Source organism: Theropithecus gelada, chromosome 12 (genome assembly GCF_003255815.1).
Source record: "Theropithecus gelada isolate Dixy chromosome 12, Tgel_1.0, whole genome shotgun sequence".
NCBI classification, from domain to species: Eukaryota; Metazoa; Chordata; class Mammalia; order Primates; family Cercopithecidae; genus Theropithecus; species Theropithecus gelada.
In genome coordinates, this window is record NC_037680.1 from 73,120,612 (window position 1) to 73,135,596 (window position 14,985).

Genomic DNA, 14,985 nt, shown 5'->3' on the forward strand with positions numbered 1-14,985 from the left:
TCATGTCAGATTCTCCATTCTTCATGTTATCAATCTATTTTGATTAACTTATATTTGTAGAGATGGATAGTTGTAAGGTACCTTAAAGAGAGCTTAGATTAATCTCTTTTTATAGATGAGTCCTCAAAGATGACAGAGCTGGGAAATGAAAGCGCCTAGACTTGATCCCAAGGTGTTTGGTCATGTTTCTTCTAACCCATCAGCCTTTTATCATACTACTGTTGCTAGTACTTCATTATAAAGCAGTTTCCAGATAGTCTCAATGACAAAGGTCATGGAGTTATAAGGGCGGTGCTTCATGTGATTAATACATCATGGTTTACACCGAACTTTCACATAAATTATTTCATTCAATACTCAAAGCTATCCTTCCAGACTTATAAAAGGAAAAAATGGCAAAGTAAGACCTAGAACTGGATCTTCTAACTCCAAGCTAGTGTACTCTCCAGTTCACCTTCTGTGCTCTGTGGCTGTAATGGGGGCAGAGAATACCAAAAAGGAAATGGAAATTCTAAAACATATAGAGCAAGAGTAATCTATTCAATGTTTTGACTTACTGCTTTTAGCAGAAAATATTCCCTTTTCTTATAGTAGTGAATTACTGTGTGAAGTTCTCACCGACAATGCCCCTGGATAATTTTCTGTCTTCCTGTAATTGTGTGCCTACAAAAATATATGTACGTTTTATGGTGCTGCCACATTATCTCATTTGAGTACTGCAACAACCTGTCAGAAAGATAAGAAAATACTCACATTCTATAGAAGATATAAAAGGGGCTGGACGTGGTGGCTCACGCCTGGAATCCCAGCACTTGGGGAGGCCAAGGCAGGTGGATCATGAGGTCAGGAGATTGAGAGCATCCTGGCTAACACGGTGAAACCCCATCTCTACTAAAAATGCAAAAAAATAGCCAAGTGTGGTGGCACACGCCCGTAGTCCCAGCTATTCAGGAGGCTGCCAGCTACTCGGGAGGCCCGAGGTTGCAGTGAGCCGAGATCATGCCATTGCACTCCAGCCTGGGCGACAGAGCAAGACTCCATTTAAAAAACAAAAAAAAAAAAGAAAGAAAATATAAAAGGATCCACACTGACCGTACCCAAAGACCCACAGCAAGTAGAATTAGAATAGCTGGGCCTAAAACAGGTATCTATTAGTTGGCCCTCTGAATTTTTATGTTACTTTCTTGTTGGATTAATGCTTTATTTTTGAATTTTATAAAGAATTTGTGCAACACCATTAAAAAACCAAGATTAAAACAACAATAATTCAAACTGACATGAGGAAAAGGAAGCCCTTCTGAATGCCAACTAGGTGCATAATACTGAATTATAGACTTGACATATATGCAGTTTTATTACTTTAAGGTACAAGTAGTTATTCAAGCTACGTTAATAAAAGGAATGCCTTTAAATATTTGCTTCAATGAATTTAAACATGTAATTAAGTTTATTAACAATAAGCATATTATATACAGATTTATAGTACTTACGATGAATAAATTGTTCTTCAAAGTAAGATAAACACTCCCCTTTCATTCTTACTTTGATTAGTAGAATTTTCCCAAGGTCATATAGTTCGTCTTTTTTCTCCTTCATGTATTTTAAATTAGAGTTTATTCTGTTGAATTGTGGATTCATATGTTCAAAAAGTATAGTTTTTCTAAGGTATATCCTATATAAAATCAGTTTTCATATGTTTTATAATTTCTGGCTTTAGAATATTTAAGTGAAACAAGACTGATAGATCGCTATGAATTTTTCTGTGAAGGCAAAACATTACTCTCAGATAAGTTTACACTTTTTGGCTACTAGTATATGATGCCAAACTGTTCCACAATTTTTGGTCTTTGGTTTTCTTTTCATTTGTGCATGCTCTGAGTGGTTTCAGATCTTTTTTTCCACACAAAATCATCCTCCTGAATACCAGTATCTTACTGACAACTAAATATCTACATTTGGATGCCTTGCAGATATGTCAAAACACATAGAAAACTTAAGTGTTTCACTCATTCTGTCCCCAAAACCTGCTCCGTGGTCTGTATTCCCTATTTAGCTGAAGAGTCCACTGTTCATCCTGCTGCCCAAGATGTTCTCCTTGTCTCATCTGTTGATTTTACCCCACTAGTAAGCCACCAAGTCCAAAAGTGCTCTCTGTTTACTGTTTCACACATCTGTTTTTCCTCTGTGTCTCTGTTGTCATGACCAGTGAACGTCAGTCCTCATTATCATTACTTTATTGAATTGTCATTTACTCATGTGTCAGTTACTTTAACAGCTACTAAATTCATCTCCTTGCCTTTATTGTACCTTTGTTAGAGTGATCTCTCTAACAGAATCTTTTGATCATGCCCCTCCTCAGCTTAAAATCCTTCAGATACCTCATTTACCATTGCAAATGACTGTGGACTAGCTTCTTGATAATTCCATAAAAGTTTCTAGTCTATAAAAATATGATAGAAATAGGTGGGTTCTCCTTATCTCTACAAAAAATAGACATAAAATATTTAAAGCTTCTCACTATGTGATTTCAATGTAACAAGTTACTATTATCATAGTTGTGTGTAATTTTTGTTTTTAGCTTCTAGAGATGACCTCATTTCCAAGTTGGTTGAAGAAAATAAGGTGAGTTGTGAAGTTGTGGAGTACAGAGGTGGTCTTTCCTCTCTTCGCTAAGTCCTGTTTCTTCTTCTGTGTTGGCTTACAGTGCTTCTTATTCTCATAAAAGTTTTATTAAAAAAAAAAGTTTCATGTCAATGAGTAGTATATTTAGGATAATAGTGTTAGGAACTAAGAAATCATTTCATGAAGGTTATTAGGGTTTGAAAAATGTCAGTTGGCAAAAATAATAAGACTTATTTGTGCTTTTTGCCTATTGCAAACTAATTGTTTAAAATAAACTTAATGTAAGAAATATAACTACTTTTTGATGTTGGTGGTTGCACAACAGTGTGGATGTGTTTAATGACACTATACACTTAACAGTGGTTCAAAGGATAAATTTTGTCTAATGTATATTTTGCCATAATTTTAAAAATTAAAAACATAATGACTTTATATCTTACTACATTTCTAAGTCTCTTGATGTGTTGATTCTATTTCTTTTGGATGCTGTCTCATCCTGTGTTATATGATGTTTATTTTTCTTGAGATGCTTCTCCTGGGAAAATAGAAGGGTGATTCTTCCTCTGTAGGAAGAAGATTTATATTTTGTCTTTCCCCATTCTACTAAGTACGTTTTAGGGAAAGTCCCACCTACAATGCACGTCTGTTATCACTTCTCTCATCTCAAAGAAAACTAGCTTTTTTTTTTTTTTCTATAACCACAGAACAAAGGTGTTTTCTTCTGCTCCACCCTCGGGTCCTCATTTTTGAAAATATGTTCACTTATAACTTTAAAAGATCCTTGAATGTCTTCCTTTGAAGTCATAAGATCTTACTGCTAATAGGAAAAAATGTGTATGTATAATAATATAACAAATACTTAATCTTAGGGAGCAGAACTTTGATGTAAAGATACTAGGTATATTTAGGTTATGATTTTAGGCGAATTCTTTCTAACTGGAATCTCAATATAAGAATAGATTTAATAAACAGTTTTAAAAAAATAGGCTTTATTTTTAAGAGCAGCTTTAAGTTCACAACAAAATTGAACAGAAGGTAAAGAGATTTCCCCATGTACTCTGTACCCCTATTCATGCATAGGCTTCCTCATTAGCCATTTGATGGATATCCATTTAAAAAATTGATGTACCATTTTACATCCCCCACCAGAGTGGTACATTATTACAGTTGATGAACCTATATTGACACATTGTCACCCAGAGTCCATAGTTTACATTAGGGTTCACTCTTGGTGTTGTGCATTCTATGGATTTAAACAAATGTATAATGACATATATCTACCATTATAGTAGATATATTATATTATAGTATCATACAGAGTAGTTTCATTGCTCTAAAAATCTTCTGTGCTTTGCTTATTCATCCCTCCCTCCCCTTCTAATCCCTGGCAACCATTGGTCTTTTTACCGTCTCCATAGATTTGCCTTTTCCAGAATATCATATAGTTGGAATCATACCATCTATAGACTTTCAGACTGGTTTCTTTCACTTAGTAATAAGTATTTATGTTTCCTCCATGTCTTTTCATGGCTTGATAGCACATTTTTCTTTTTTTTTTTTTTTTTTTTGAGACGGAGTCTCACTCACCCGAGCTGGAGTGCATTGGCGTTATCAGATCACTGCAACCTCTGCCTCCTGGGTTCAAGTGATTCTCCTGTCTCAGCCTCCCGAGTAGTTGGGATTACAAGTGCCCTCTACCACGCCTGGCTAATTTTTGTATTTTTTAGTAGAGATAGGGTTTCATCATGTTAGCCAGCTGGTCTCAAACTCCTGACCTCAGGTGATCTGCCTGCCTCAGCATCCCAAAGTGCTGGGATTACAGGGATGAGCCATTGTGCCTGGCTAAAAGCTCATTTATTTTTAGTGCTGAATAATATTCCTTTGTCTGGATATACCACAAGTAATCCATTGACTTACTCATGGACATCTTGATTGCTCCAAGCTTTGGCAATTATGATTAAAGCTGCTATAATTATCTGTGCGCGGGTTTTTGTGTGGGCATAGGTATTCAGCTCCAAATGGATAAATCTCAAGGAGCATGATTACTGGATCATATGGTAAGAATATAGGTAGTTTTGTAAGAAATCACCAAACTGTCTTTCAAAGTGGTTGTACCATTTTACATTCCCACCAGCAATGAATGAGGGTCCCTGTTGCTCCATATCCTTGACAACAGTTGGTGTTGTCAGTGTTCTAGATTTTGGCCATTGTATTAGGTGTGTAGTGGTATCTCATTATTGTTTTAAATAAACAGTTTTGATAAATAGTTCTGAAATAAAGAGAAGTTTAGGAGTTGAAGATACCAAGATTTTTATACATTCTTTATAAGACATTTATAAAGTTCCAGTGTATGTCATTGGAACTTGAACTGGTACTGGCTGAAATACAAAACAGTTATTTTTATAGGGGTGCACACAATATCTCTTATATGTGAAAAAGAGAGTAATTTTTTTCTTATAGAACCTGCAGATATCTTTCAACAAGGAGCACGAAGAAAATGCATATTTGAGGTCCAAAATAACATCTCTTCATGAAGCATCAGAAAAAGCACAAGTAAATGCACATGATTTTGCTAATTTTTAGATGTTATTTAATTTTGTTCAGTTAACCAAGAAACAAAATTAGTCTTGATTATATAAATTCATACCATCTCCATCGCTCAACTTTTCATTTCCATAAGATTTATTTCATCTTTGAAACATTATCAAATTAAATACATTTCTCATTTCACTCTCCAAATTCCTATGATATATAAGTATACAAGATGTACCGCTAAAATTATATACTAGTTTACACTTTGCCTTTGCTTGCTTGCTAATTTGATCATTAAATATATGTATTTCCCCCTCCAAAGTGAACTTCTGAATAGTTCCATGGCAAGGGCTATGTCTTATGCTTTCTTTGTATCTTCTATAGTAAATAATTATACAGTAGGAACCTAACAAATGCTTGCTGGATTTTGAAGTTAGAGGTAATCATTTTTGGGTTAGTGATTCCCAAATGTATGTGATGTTTTATATATATGTGCATCTGCAACAAGAAGAGTCACCAGATATGCAGGCAAATTGGAGTTACTTACCACAGAGCCTAAAGAATTGTTTATCATTTAAAATACCTTTTCTCTTGGTACAATTTGATTGTCTCAATATTAGGATCACAGTGTTGCTGGGCTCTCTGTATAATAAAAATAATAAAATACAAAGTGACTGTGTTTTTAATATAATAACATCAACTACTATTGTTCTTCATATACTAATAGTAGTTAACATTTTTACTGAGCCCATTCCACATTCCAGGCACAATTCCAGGCACCTTATATTAGTAACAAATAGTAATCCTCACAATAGCCCCATGAAATGAAAACTATTATTCACATTTTAAAGATAAGGAAGCTGCTGTACAGAGAAGTTCAGGAACATAGATAATAGGTGGCAGAGTTGGAATTTGAATTCAGGTAACCTGGCTCCAAAGAAAATTAGCTGTTTTTTTTCAAAGAGCAAGGGTTCTCTGTTTCATCCCCAGGTATTCCTTGATGAATAGTTTGTACATCTGCATCTGGTGTGACTTTGTGCCTCTGAATGTGTTTCTAACTATTGTACTGTCCATACCTCTTGTGATGTTTGTCAGATAATCTTTTATTTATCTTTTACTCCATTTTATTTCTTGTGTTTTTTTCCTAGTGCTCCTTCAAAGTTGCTTGTTCTTGAAGAACTTGTTTAAAACATAAGATTTTTGCCAAATCTACCTTGCAAAAAGAACTGATATTTGATATAAATGTTTTCTCAATAATACAAATTTCAAATTATGAAAAGAGAATTATTAACTACCTGCATATATAATAGATCTGTGTAGCTCAAAAGATTTTTGTTTTATTTTGAAACATTAATCTCATGATGGTAAAATCATCTATATTTTGCTTTTATGAACATTGTCAGCTAATGGCGAAGGAGCTTAGGTATTTTGTGTTACTAGCTAAATAATTCTGAATGCTCATGGATTTCTATAATATTGGCTAGGCACTGACATTGTAAATTCCATTTTGCAGATGTCTTGCTCTAATGAACCAGTGTTCAAAATTGTGAAGAGTAGATCAGTAAAATGCCATATGCTTCAGTTGCTCTATCAAATCAACAAATCTCTTAATTTAGAATTATTTAGGGTATAGACTTTTAATATTTGAAAGTATTTTTTAAACTAATGACATGTGAATTGAGGATAGGTTAAATAGATTAGGTTCACATATACAGTGAGATACTTTGTAATCATTAAAAATAATGCTTAAGTAAAAATAATTCTTTATTGGAGAGACCAATGACTTGCTGTGTGTGTTTTCTTAGGTTTTGAATGACCAATTGACTAAAAAGTGTTCAGAGCTGAGCTGCATGCTTCAGACTGTTACTATGGAAAAAGCCAGAATCATTGCTGACCATCAGGCCATTCTGCAGGTATTCATTTAACGCTAGTGAATGTGTTAAATTTAATAGAGTTCACCAGGTGGCAGAAAGCCAGCCTGGTTGATAGATCAGGAAATGTTTATGGGCAACTGGAGAAATAAAATATTTTAACAATAAATTTAAAAAATCAACTGAATTATCTTATTTCTATTAGTGCTTTTCAATTTTCATCAGAGGGGTGATTTGGCCTTACACTCAGGGCTTTTCATGATTTCTAATCAAATATCATTGCTTGAGGAAAAATAATTATTTGTCCCATTATTTATAGAATCATGGAGAACACGTATAACTAACCCTAAAGTACTTAACCTTTTCCTCAAACACCTTACAGTTTCTCATTTTGCTTATGCCATTTTCTCTGTTGAGAATGCTTTTTACTTCATCTTCAATATTTGAAATTCTCTTTATTATTTGAGTCACTTTCTTCAGGGAGCTTGATCATCCCAATAAGAAGGGATAAGTTTTTCCTTTCAACTTCTATTCCTGGAAAATTAACAGACTACCATAGAAATAGATCACTTTCTCTTTTTGTAAGCATACTTACTATATATACTAAGCATTGTGCTAAGGATTTTACACATATTACCTCCTTTAATTGTAGCAGCCATTATGTAAAAGGGTATTTATTATCCTTATTTTACAGATAAGAAAATGAGGGTTAGAGAAGTTCACTTGCCCAAATTCACCTAACTAGCAAGAAGTAGAGTTGCCTTTTAACCTCAGGTGACTCCAGAGTCAATGTATGTAATCATTATGTTATGCTGCATCCGCATTCTGCATTCTCTAGTAGTAATTTATGTGCTGGTTCATTTCCTGGATTACACTGTGAGCTCCCTAGAGGCAAGAACATTGCCTTATATATCTTTATTTCTCATAGTGCTAAGCCTGCTTTGCATGTAACATATACTCAATAAATATTTAGTTTTTAACTCTGTGCAAGTATAATGCTATATCTAGATAGGATTATAGTGGTGAACAAGACAAAATTCCTACTTTCATGGACTTATAATTCAGTGGACTGAATATATAATGAAATGCTTATTACAAATAGTTCAAAATTTTGGAATATAACACAATTGGGATCCCATTTTACCAGTGTGAAGACTTGCTTTGCAATCAAATGTTAAAATAGAAGTCTTTTAAAAAGAATTTGTAAAACTAATTATTAATATGTACTGTATTTGCAAAAACTTTATGGATTATGTGTAGGGGTATATGGTACATAAAAATGTCATGTTTTGATAATCCCAAAATGGTGAGCCAAAGAAAATAAATTATGTAAAACAGTTATAGTGCTTCTGCTGTAACATTATCTGAGTGCAATTTAAGATAGTCTCAAAAGAATTCACAGCAAACTGTTAAACATGGTAATCCTTAGAATGTGGGATTATTTGGAGGGAAAGTGTAGATAGAGAGGAAGGGATCTTTTCATTTTATATACATTTATATTGTTTTACTTTTAAAAATGAAGTACCATATTGAAATTTTAAAATACCAAAAATACTCGTAATATAATTTTCTATCTTTAAAAATATGTTGGTATTAGGAGTTTTATAATTTTTCAGCAGGCTGGGTAAATAATGTATCTTCACTATTGGCTAGTAGAGCTATAAAATGGTAGAACTGTAGTCAACTCAGAGGAGGACAAAGAGAAACTGGGTGTTAAAATAAATTATTTTAAAAAGAGGTTTTATTTATGTAAATATAACTTGTTTTTTTAAGTTAGTTCAGTGTTTTTGATCAGTTACTCCAAATGACACCCTATCAAAAGACTTTCTGGAGTTTCAACTTCTACTATTGCTCTTAACACTCAGGTAGAGCAGAAAATGATGACGCAGACATTTCAAGAACAAAACTTATTGCTGGATGCAGCCCATGCCAGTATCACAAATGAACTACAGACTGTTCAGAATGAGAAAACCCAACTCCAAGCACATCTGTAAGTAAATTACGGGCAACTTCTTATACATCTTTTGTTCTTCCATTTGTGTTTCTTATCATGTGTCTGTCTGTCTCAGTCTTATCTTCAATGAAAACATTTGATTGTGCATTTTTTGGACCAGCCACAGAGATAAAAATAAAGACTCTGCCCTTAAGAAACTAGTTTTGTTGGAACATTTTAGTAACTACTCTCAGTCAGGAAATATGTTCTATAAGAACATGTAATTGCTCTTTCTGTTAAATTAGAACTCTCATTTAGCTTTCATATGTTCTTGTTCTCTTCCTGCAGGGATCATTTAATCCTTGAGCATAACCAGTGTATCCAGAAAGCACAGGATGCTGAAAAGAGAACAGCTGTGCAAAAAGAGTTGCTAGAATCAACTATTGCAAGATTGCGAGGTGAATTGGAAGCATCAGTGCAAGAGAAGAAGTCTCTGCTAGAGGAGAAAGAAAGATTTCAGAGGGAGGTAGGTAGAACCAAATTTACATTATCTTCTCGTTGTGGTGTGATGATGTTTTAAAATTGTATTCTAAATGCAAAAGACAAGAAAAGAAATAAAACCCAGATGCAGTTTGTCTGAGTTGCCCAATGAAGAATCTTTAGGTGGCTAACCTATGCCTTTTAGCCTGTGAAGTAGTCTGTGCCAAATAGAACAGTATATTCTTATCCAGCATTAGTGAATGTTAATTAGTAACTCACACATCCTCATGTTAGTTAAGGAGTCAGATTTTAAAAATTGATTTCCCCTGAAGGAGTGGGACAGTGAAGGTTAAAGGGGAACAGCCCTGTCTTCCTACTTAGGAAGGAACCAGCAGAGTCTGACATGCAGACGTGTCTTTCTAATTTCAGGGCTATTTGTGAAGTCTGCTCTGCCTCAGAGACTCCCTGATTGGCCCCTTTTCTGAGAGGATGTGCTATCTCTGCAGTGTAGGTATTAATTGACATGCAGGATATGTCTGCTATAGTGGAGCCTGTCAGCTACTATAAAATTGACCTATTTCTTTTTTTCCCATCCCCCTTGGGCAGGTTAATAAAACAGAAAAAGAAATAGCACAAGAAAGATGCAATTTGGAAAAGGAATTAGCTAAAAACAAGGTATTCTACATTTTACTTATTGATATTTCACTATATTTCCTTCTATATTGCTGCCTACTGTATCAGCTTATCTTAATGAGGAGATGGGTGATGAATACCAAGCTGCGGGGGAAAGGAAAGCTATGAAGCTGGATGCCACTCAGAGCACACCAGTCACTGCAGCAGACGGTTGTCTCTGGGGAACATTTTCTTGTTGAGCATCTGATGTTTGCCAGTGAGTCATCACTGCCTCTGGCCCTAGTGTTAACTGAGGATTCTAGCCAAGAAGTCACCTGAGAGTTAGCTAATGGACCTGTGAGAGGCAAAGAGATGACTGCTGACTAGGCTGTTTTTAAATAAAAAACTAAAGGCTGGGCGAGGTGGCTTACGCCTGTAATCCCAGCTCTTTGGGAGGCCAATGCGGGCGGATCATTTGAGGTCAGGAGTTCAAGACCAGCTTGACCTACATAGTGAAACCTCATCTCTACTAGAATACAAAAATTAGCCAGGCATGTTGGTGGGTGCCTGTAATCCCAGCTACTCGGGAGACTGAAGCAGGAGAATCTCCTGAACCCAGGATGCAGAGGTTGCAGTGAGCCGAGATCGTGCCACTGCACTCCATCCTGGGCGACAGAGCAAGACTCCCTCTCAAAAAAAAAAAAAAAAGCAAAAACTAACTCAGGCTGCCTGAGTACCTATCAGCACCTGCCACTTTATCTTTGAGGTACCATTTTCTGTTCTAAAATAGAATGTTCAGAGAAACAAATGAAATCCTTATTAAAGTTAAACAAGAACCAATCTTTAAAACATTGCTGTTTGTGTTTCAAATTTTGAAGAGAGTAAAGATTATGTATCACTGTCATCTAGAGAATATATCTGGAGCAGCAAGGAGTATTAGCTTACTTAGGCAAGAAATCCAGCAATAGGTATTGGGTATAGTCATCAAGCCTGGACTGTTTCTTTGCTTCTGGTTTGCCCAAGTAGCATTTGTATTACTATATATACATGTAAACTTTTAATTTAAGGATTGGAGAGAGGAGAAATGCTAGAGTTTGAGCCTGAACTCAAACGCAGTTACCACCAAGCTAGCAGGTGCCTTCTCTGGTTCTAGTGATATGAAAATAGTCCACCCTAAGAATCCTCAAATGAGGCTGACTTCCTGTGGCAAGGACTTTGGTGGTATCAATTTAGCCTCAACCATGCTTTCTAAAATTGGGAAAATTGGTGACTACCATTAAATTCATTAATGCTTTTTGCTTAAAAATATTAGTGAATGAGGGCGGGCATGATGGCTCACACCTGTAATCCCAGCACTTTGGGAGGCCGAGGCAGACAGATCACTTGAGGCCAGGAGTTTGAGACCAGCCTGGCCAACAAGGCAAAACCCTGTCTCTACTAAAAATACAAAAAAATTAACTAGGCACGGTGGCACACACCTGTAATCCCAGCTACTCGGGTGACTGAGGCATGAGAATTGCTTGAACGTCGTAGGTGGAGGTTGCAGTGAGCCAAGATTGCACCACGCACTTCAGCCTGGGTGACAGAGTGAGACTCTGTCCCATAAAAAAGTTAGTGAATGTTACATGGCCAAGGCAAATGCTGTGAATATGTTTGGGATAGAAACATAGCATTATTATTTTGCTTGTCTGATTTCATTCGTCTTAATGTAGCTAAGTATAAGTTCACGGTGCTAAAAGATACTTGCTCATTAGAGACATTCTGTGAAGCCAAATGATAATGCTTATAGAGAATCTCATTTTGTGGTATAAATTGATTTTTACAATATGTGTTCTTTTAACGCTATGCTTTTTTAAAAAGTCAGGTTTATTATAATTTACATACAGTGAAATTCACCCTTTTTTAGTGTATAGTTCTATGAATTTTGACACATACAATCTTGTAACCACCACCACAATCAAAATATAGAATGTTTTTGTCACCCTAAGAAAGTTCCCTTGTGCCCTTTTGTAATCAATGCCTTCTTCCACCTCCTTCCCCTGGCAACCATAGATCTGTTTTTTGTCCCTATAGTTATAAATTATCCAGAGTGTCATGTAAATAGAATCATATAGTATATAGCATTTTAAATGTAATTTCTTTCATTTAGCATAAGGCATTTGAGATTCATCGTGTTGTGTGTCAGTAACCTGTGCTCCATTGCCTGGATGTATCACTTCCTTTATCCATTCACCAACTGAAGGACATTTGGGTTGTTTCCAGATTTTTGGCAATTAATAAAGCCTCTATAAATATTCACATATGCAGATATGTATTTCTGTTGAGTAAATTTCAAGAGTTGGATTTCTGGTTCCTATGATAAATATATGCTTAACATAATAAAAAACTGCTCAACTGTTTTTCAAACAATCTGTACCATCTTACATTTCCATCAGTAATTCATGAGTTCCAGTTTCTCTACATTCTCACTAGTACTTGGTTCGGTTTTTTAGTTTTATCTATTAGAATTTGTGTGTATCAGCATATCACTGTGCTTGTAATTTGTATTTCTCCAATGACTAATAATATTGAGCTTCTCTTCATGTGCTTATTTGCCATTACAAATTGACCTATCTCATCAAATCTTTTAACCATTTAAAATTCAGTTTTTTTCTTGAATTTTCAGAGGTTTTAAAACATATTCTTAAATCTTAAAAATATCTTTACTGTTTGTATATATACAAGTCTTTTGCCAGATACGTGTTTTACAAATATCTTCTTCCATTTCATGACTTTTCTTTTCATTTTCTTTCAAAGAGCAGAAGTTTTAAATTTTTTTTTTTTTTTTTTTTTTTTTTTTTTTGAGATGGAGTCTCGCTCTGTAGCCCAGGCTGGAGTGCAGTGGCCGGATCTCAGCTCACTGCAAGCTCCGCCTCCCGGGTTCACGCCATTCTCCGGCCTCAGCCTCCCGAGTAGCTGGGACTACAGGCGCCCGCCACCTCGCCCGGCTAGCTTTTTGTATTTCTTAGTAGAGACGGGGTTTCACCGTGTTAGCCAGGATGGTCTCGATCTCCTGACCTCGTGATCCACCCGTCTCGGCCTCCCAGAGTGCTGGGATTACAGGCTTGAGCCACTGCGCCCGGCCAGAAGTTTTAAATTTTAATGAAGTCTAATCAATTTTAAAAATTTTGTGGATCATACTTTTTGAATTTTTGCCTAACCTAGGATCACCACAATTTTCTTTTTTGTTGTCCTCTAGATGTCTCATAGTTTTAGGTTTTATACTAAGTCTATGGTACATTTCAAGTGAATTTTTATATATCATGCAAGGTATTGTTCAGGATTCGTTTCACTTTTTTTTTTCAGGGTCTCACTCTGTCGCCCAGGCTGGAGGGCGGTGACACAATCACAGCTCACTGCAGCCTCGACCTCCCTGGGCTCAGGTGATCCTCCCACCCACCTCAGCCTCCCGAGTAGCTGGGACTACAGACGCATGCCACCACACCCAGCTAGTTTTTTTATTTTTTGCAGAGATGGAGTTATGTTATGTTGTCTGGCTGGTCTCGAACTTCTGGGCTCAAGCAATCTGCCCAGATATCTTAACCTCCCAAAGTGCTGGGATTACAGATGTGAGCCACTATGCCCAGCCTGGTACCTTTTTTAAATTGCTCCATTGATGGGCTTTTGGGTTGTTTCAACTTTTTGGGTATTAATGATTCTGTGAGCATTTGTATACAATTTTTGTGTGTAAACATATGTTTTCAATTGTCCTAGGTATAACCTAGGAGTGGAACTACTGGGTCATATGATTACTCCATGTTTATCATTTTGAGAAACTGCCAAACTCTTTCAAAGTGGCTACACTGTTTTACAATCCCACCAGCAATGTTTGAGAGTTCCAGTGTCTCCACATCCTTACTAACACTTGTTATTGTTCACATTTTTAAAATACCTATCCTAGTGGGTGTGAAATATTTCACTGTGGTTTTTTAATTGAGGTGAAATTCACATAATGTAAAATTAACCATTTTAAAGTGAATAATTCAGTGGTATTCAGTACATTTGTAGTGTGGTGCCACCACTGCCTCTGTCTAGATTCAAAATATTTTCATCACCCCAAAAGGAAACCCTGTACTAGTTAAGCAGTCACTCCCCATTCCCTCCTTCTCCCAGCCCCTGACAACCACTAGTCAGCATTCTGTCTCTATGGATTTACCTATGCTGGATATTTTATGTAAATATAATCATACAATATGTGATCTTTTGTGTGTGGCTTCTTTTACTTAGCCTGATGCTTTTGGGGTTCTTCAACATTGTAGTATGAATCAGTACTTCATTTTATGGATGAGTAATGGTGATTGTATGTATGTATGTGCATGCACACACACACACCAAATTTGTTTGTTCATCTGTTAAAGAACATTTGCACTGCTTTTACCTTTGGCTATTGTGACTAGTGCTGCTATGAACCTGTATATACATATATTTCAGTACCTCTTTTCAATTCTTTGTGATATATGTATCTAACAGTGGTATTTCTGGATCACATGGTAATTTTATATTTAACTCTCTGAGGAATCACCAGTTTTCCACAGCACTAAACCATTTTACATTCTCACCAGTGATACACAAAAGTTCCAGTTTCTCACATCCTCACAAACACCTATTTTGTGTTTTATTATAGCCACCCTAATGGGTGTGAAGTGGTACCTCACTGTGGTTTTGATTTGCATTTCCATAATAACTAATGATGTTAAGCATCTTCTTGTGTGCTTATTGGTCATTTTATATCTTCTTTGGAGAAATGTCTGTTTAGATCCTTTGCCTATTTTTAAAAGGGATTATCTTTTAATTATCAACTTGTACGAGTTCTTTACATATTCTAGATACTACACCCTTATCAGATATGTGATTTGCAGGTATTTTCTCCCATTCTGTGGGTTGTATTTTTATATT

General features: G+C 35.7%; 1 protein-coding gene across 1 annotated transcript in view; it reads left to right on the plus strand.

The window, feature by feature from the left end:
- The window catches only part of CCDC150 (coiled-coil domain containing 150), a 94,573-nt gene that overhangs the window by 29,344 nt on the left and 50,244 nt on the right, over positions 1–14,985 (plus strand). Inside the window, exons 8-13 of the mRNA XM_025404682.1 lie at positions 2,579–2,622; positions 5,083–5,175; positions 6,960–7,067; positions 8,891–9,015; positions 9,307–9,484; positions 10,045–10,113. Of these exons, the coding sequence (XP_025260467.1) occupies positions 2,579–2,622; positions 5,083–5,175; positions 6,960–7,067; positions 8,891–9,015; positions 9,307–9,484; positions 10,045–10,113 (617 nt within the window). The remainder of the gene's footprint in view (positions 1–2,578; positions 2,623–5,082; positions 5,176–6,959; positions 7,068–8,890; positions 9,016–9,306; positions 9,485–10,044; positions 10,114–14,985) is intronic.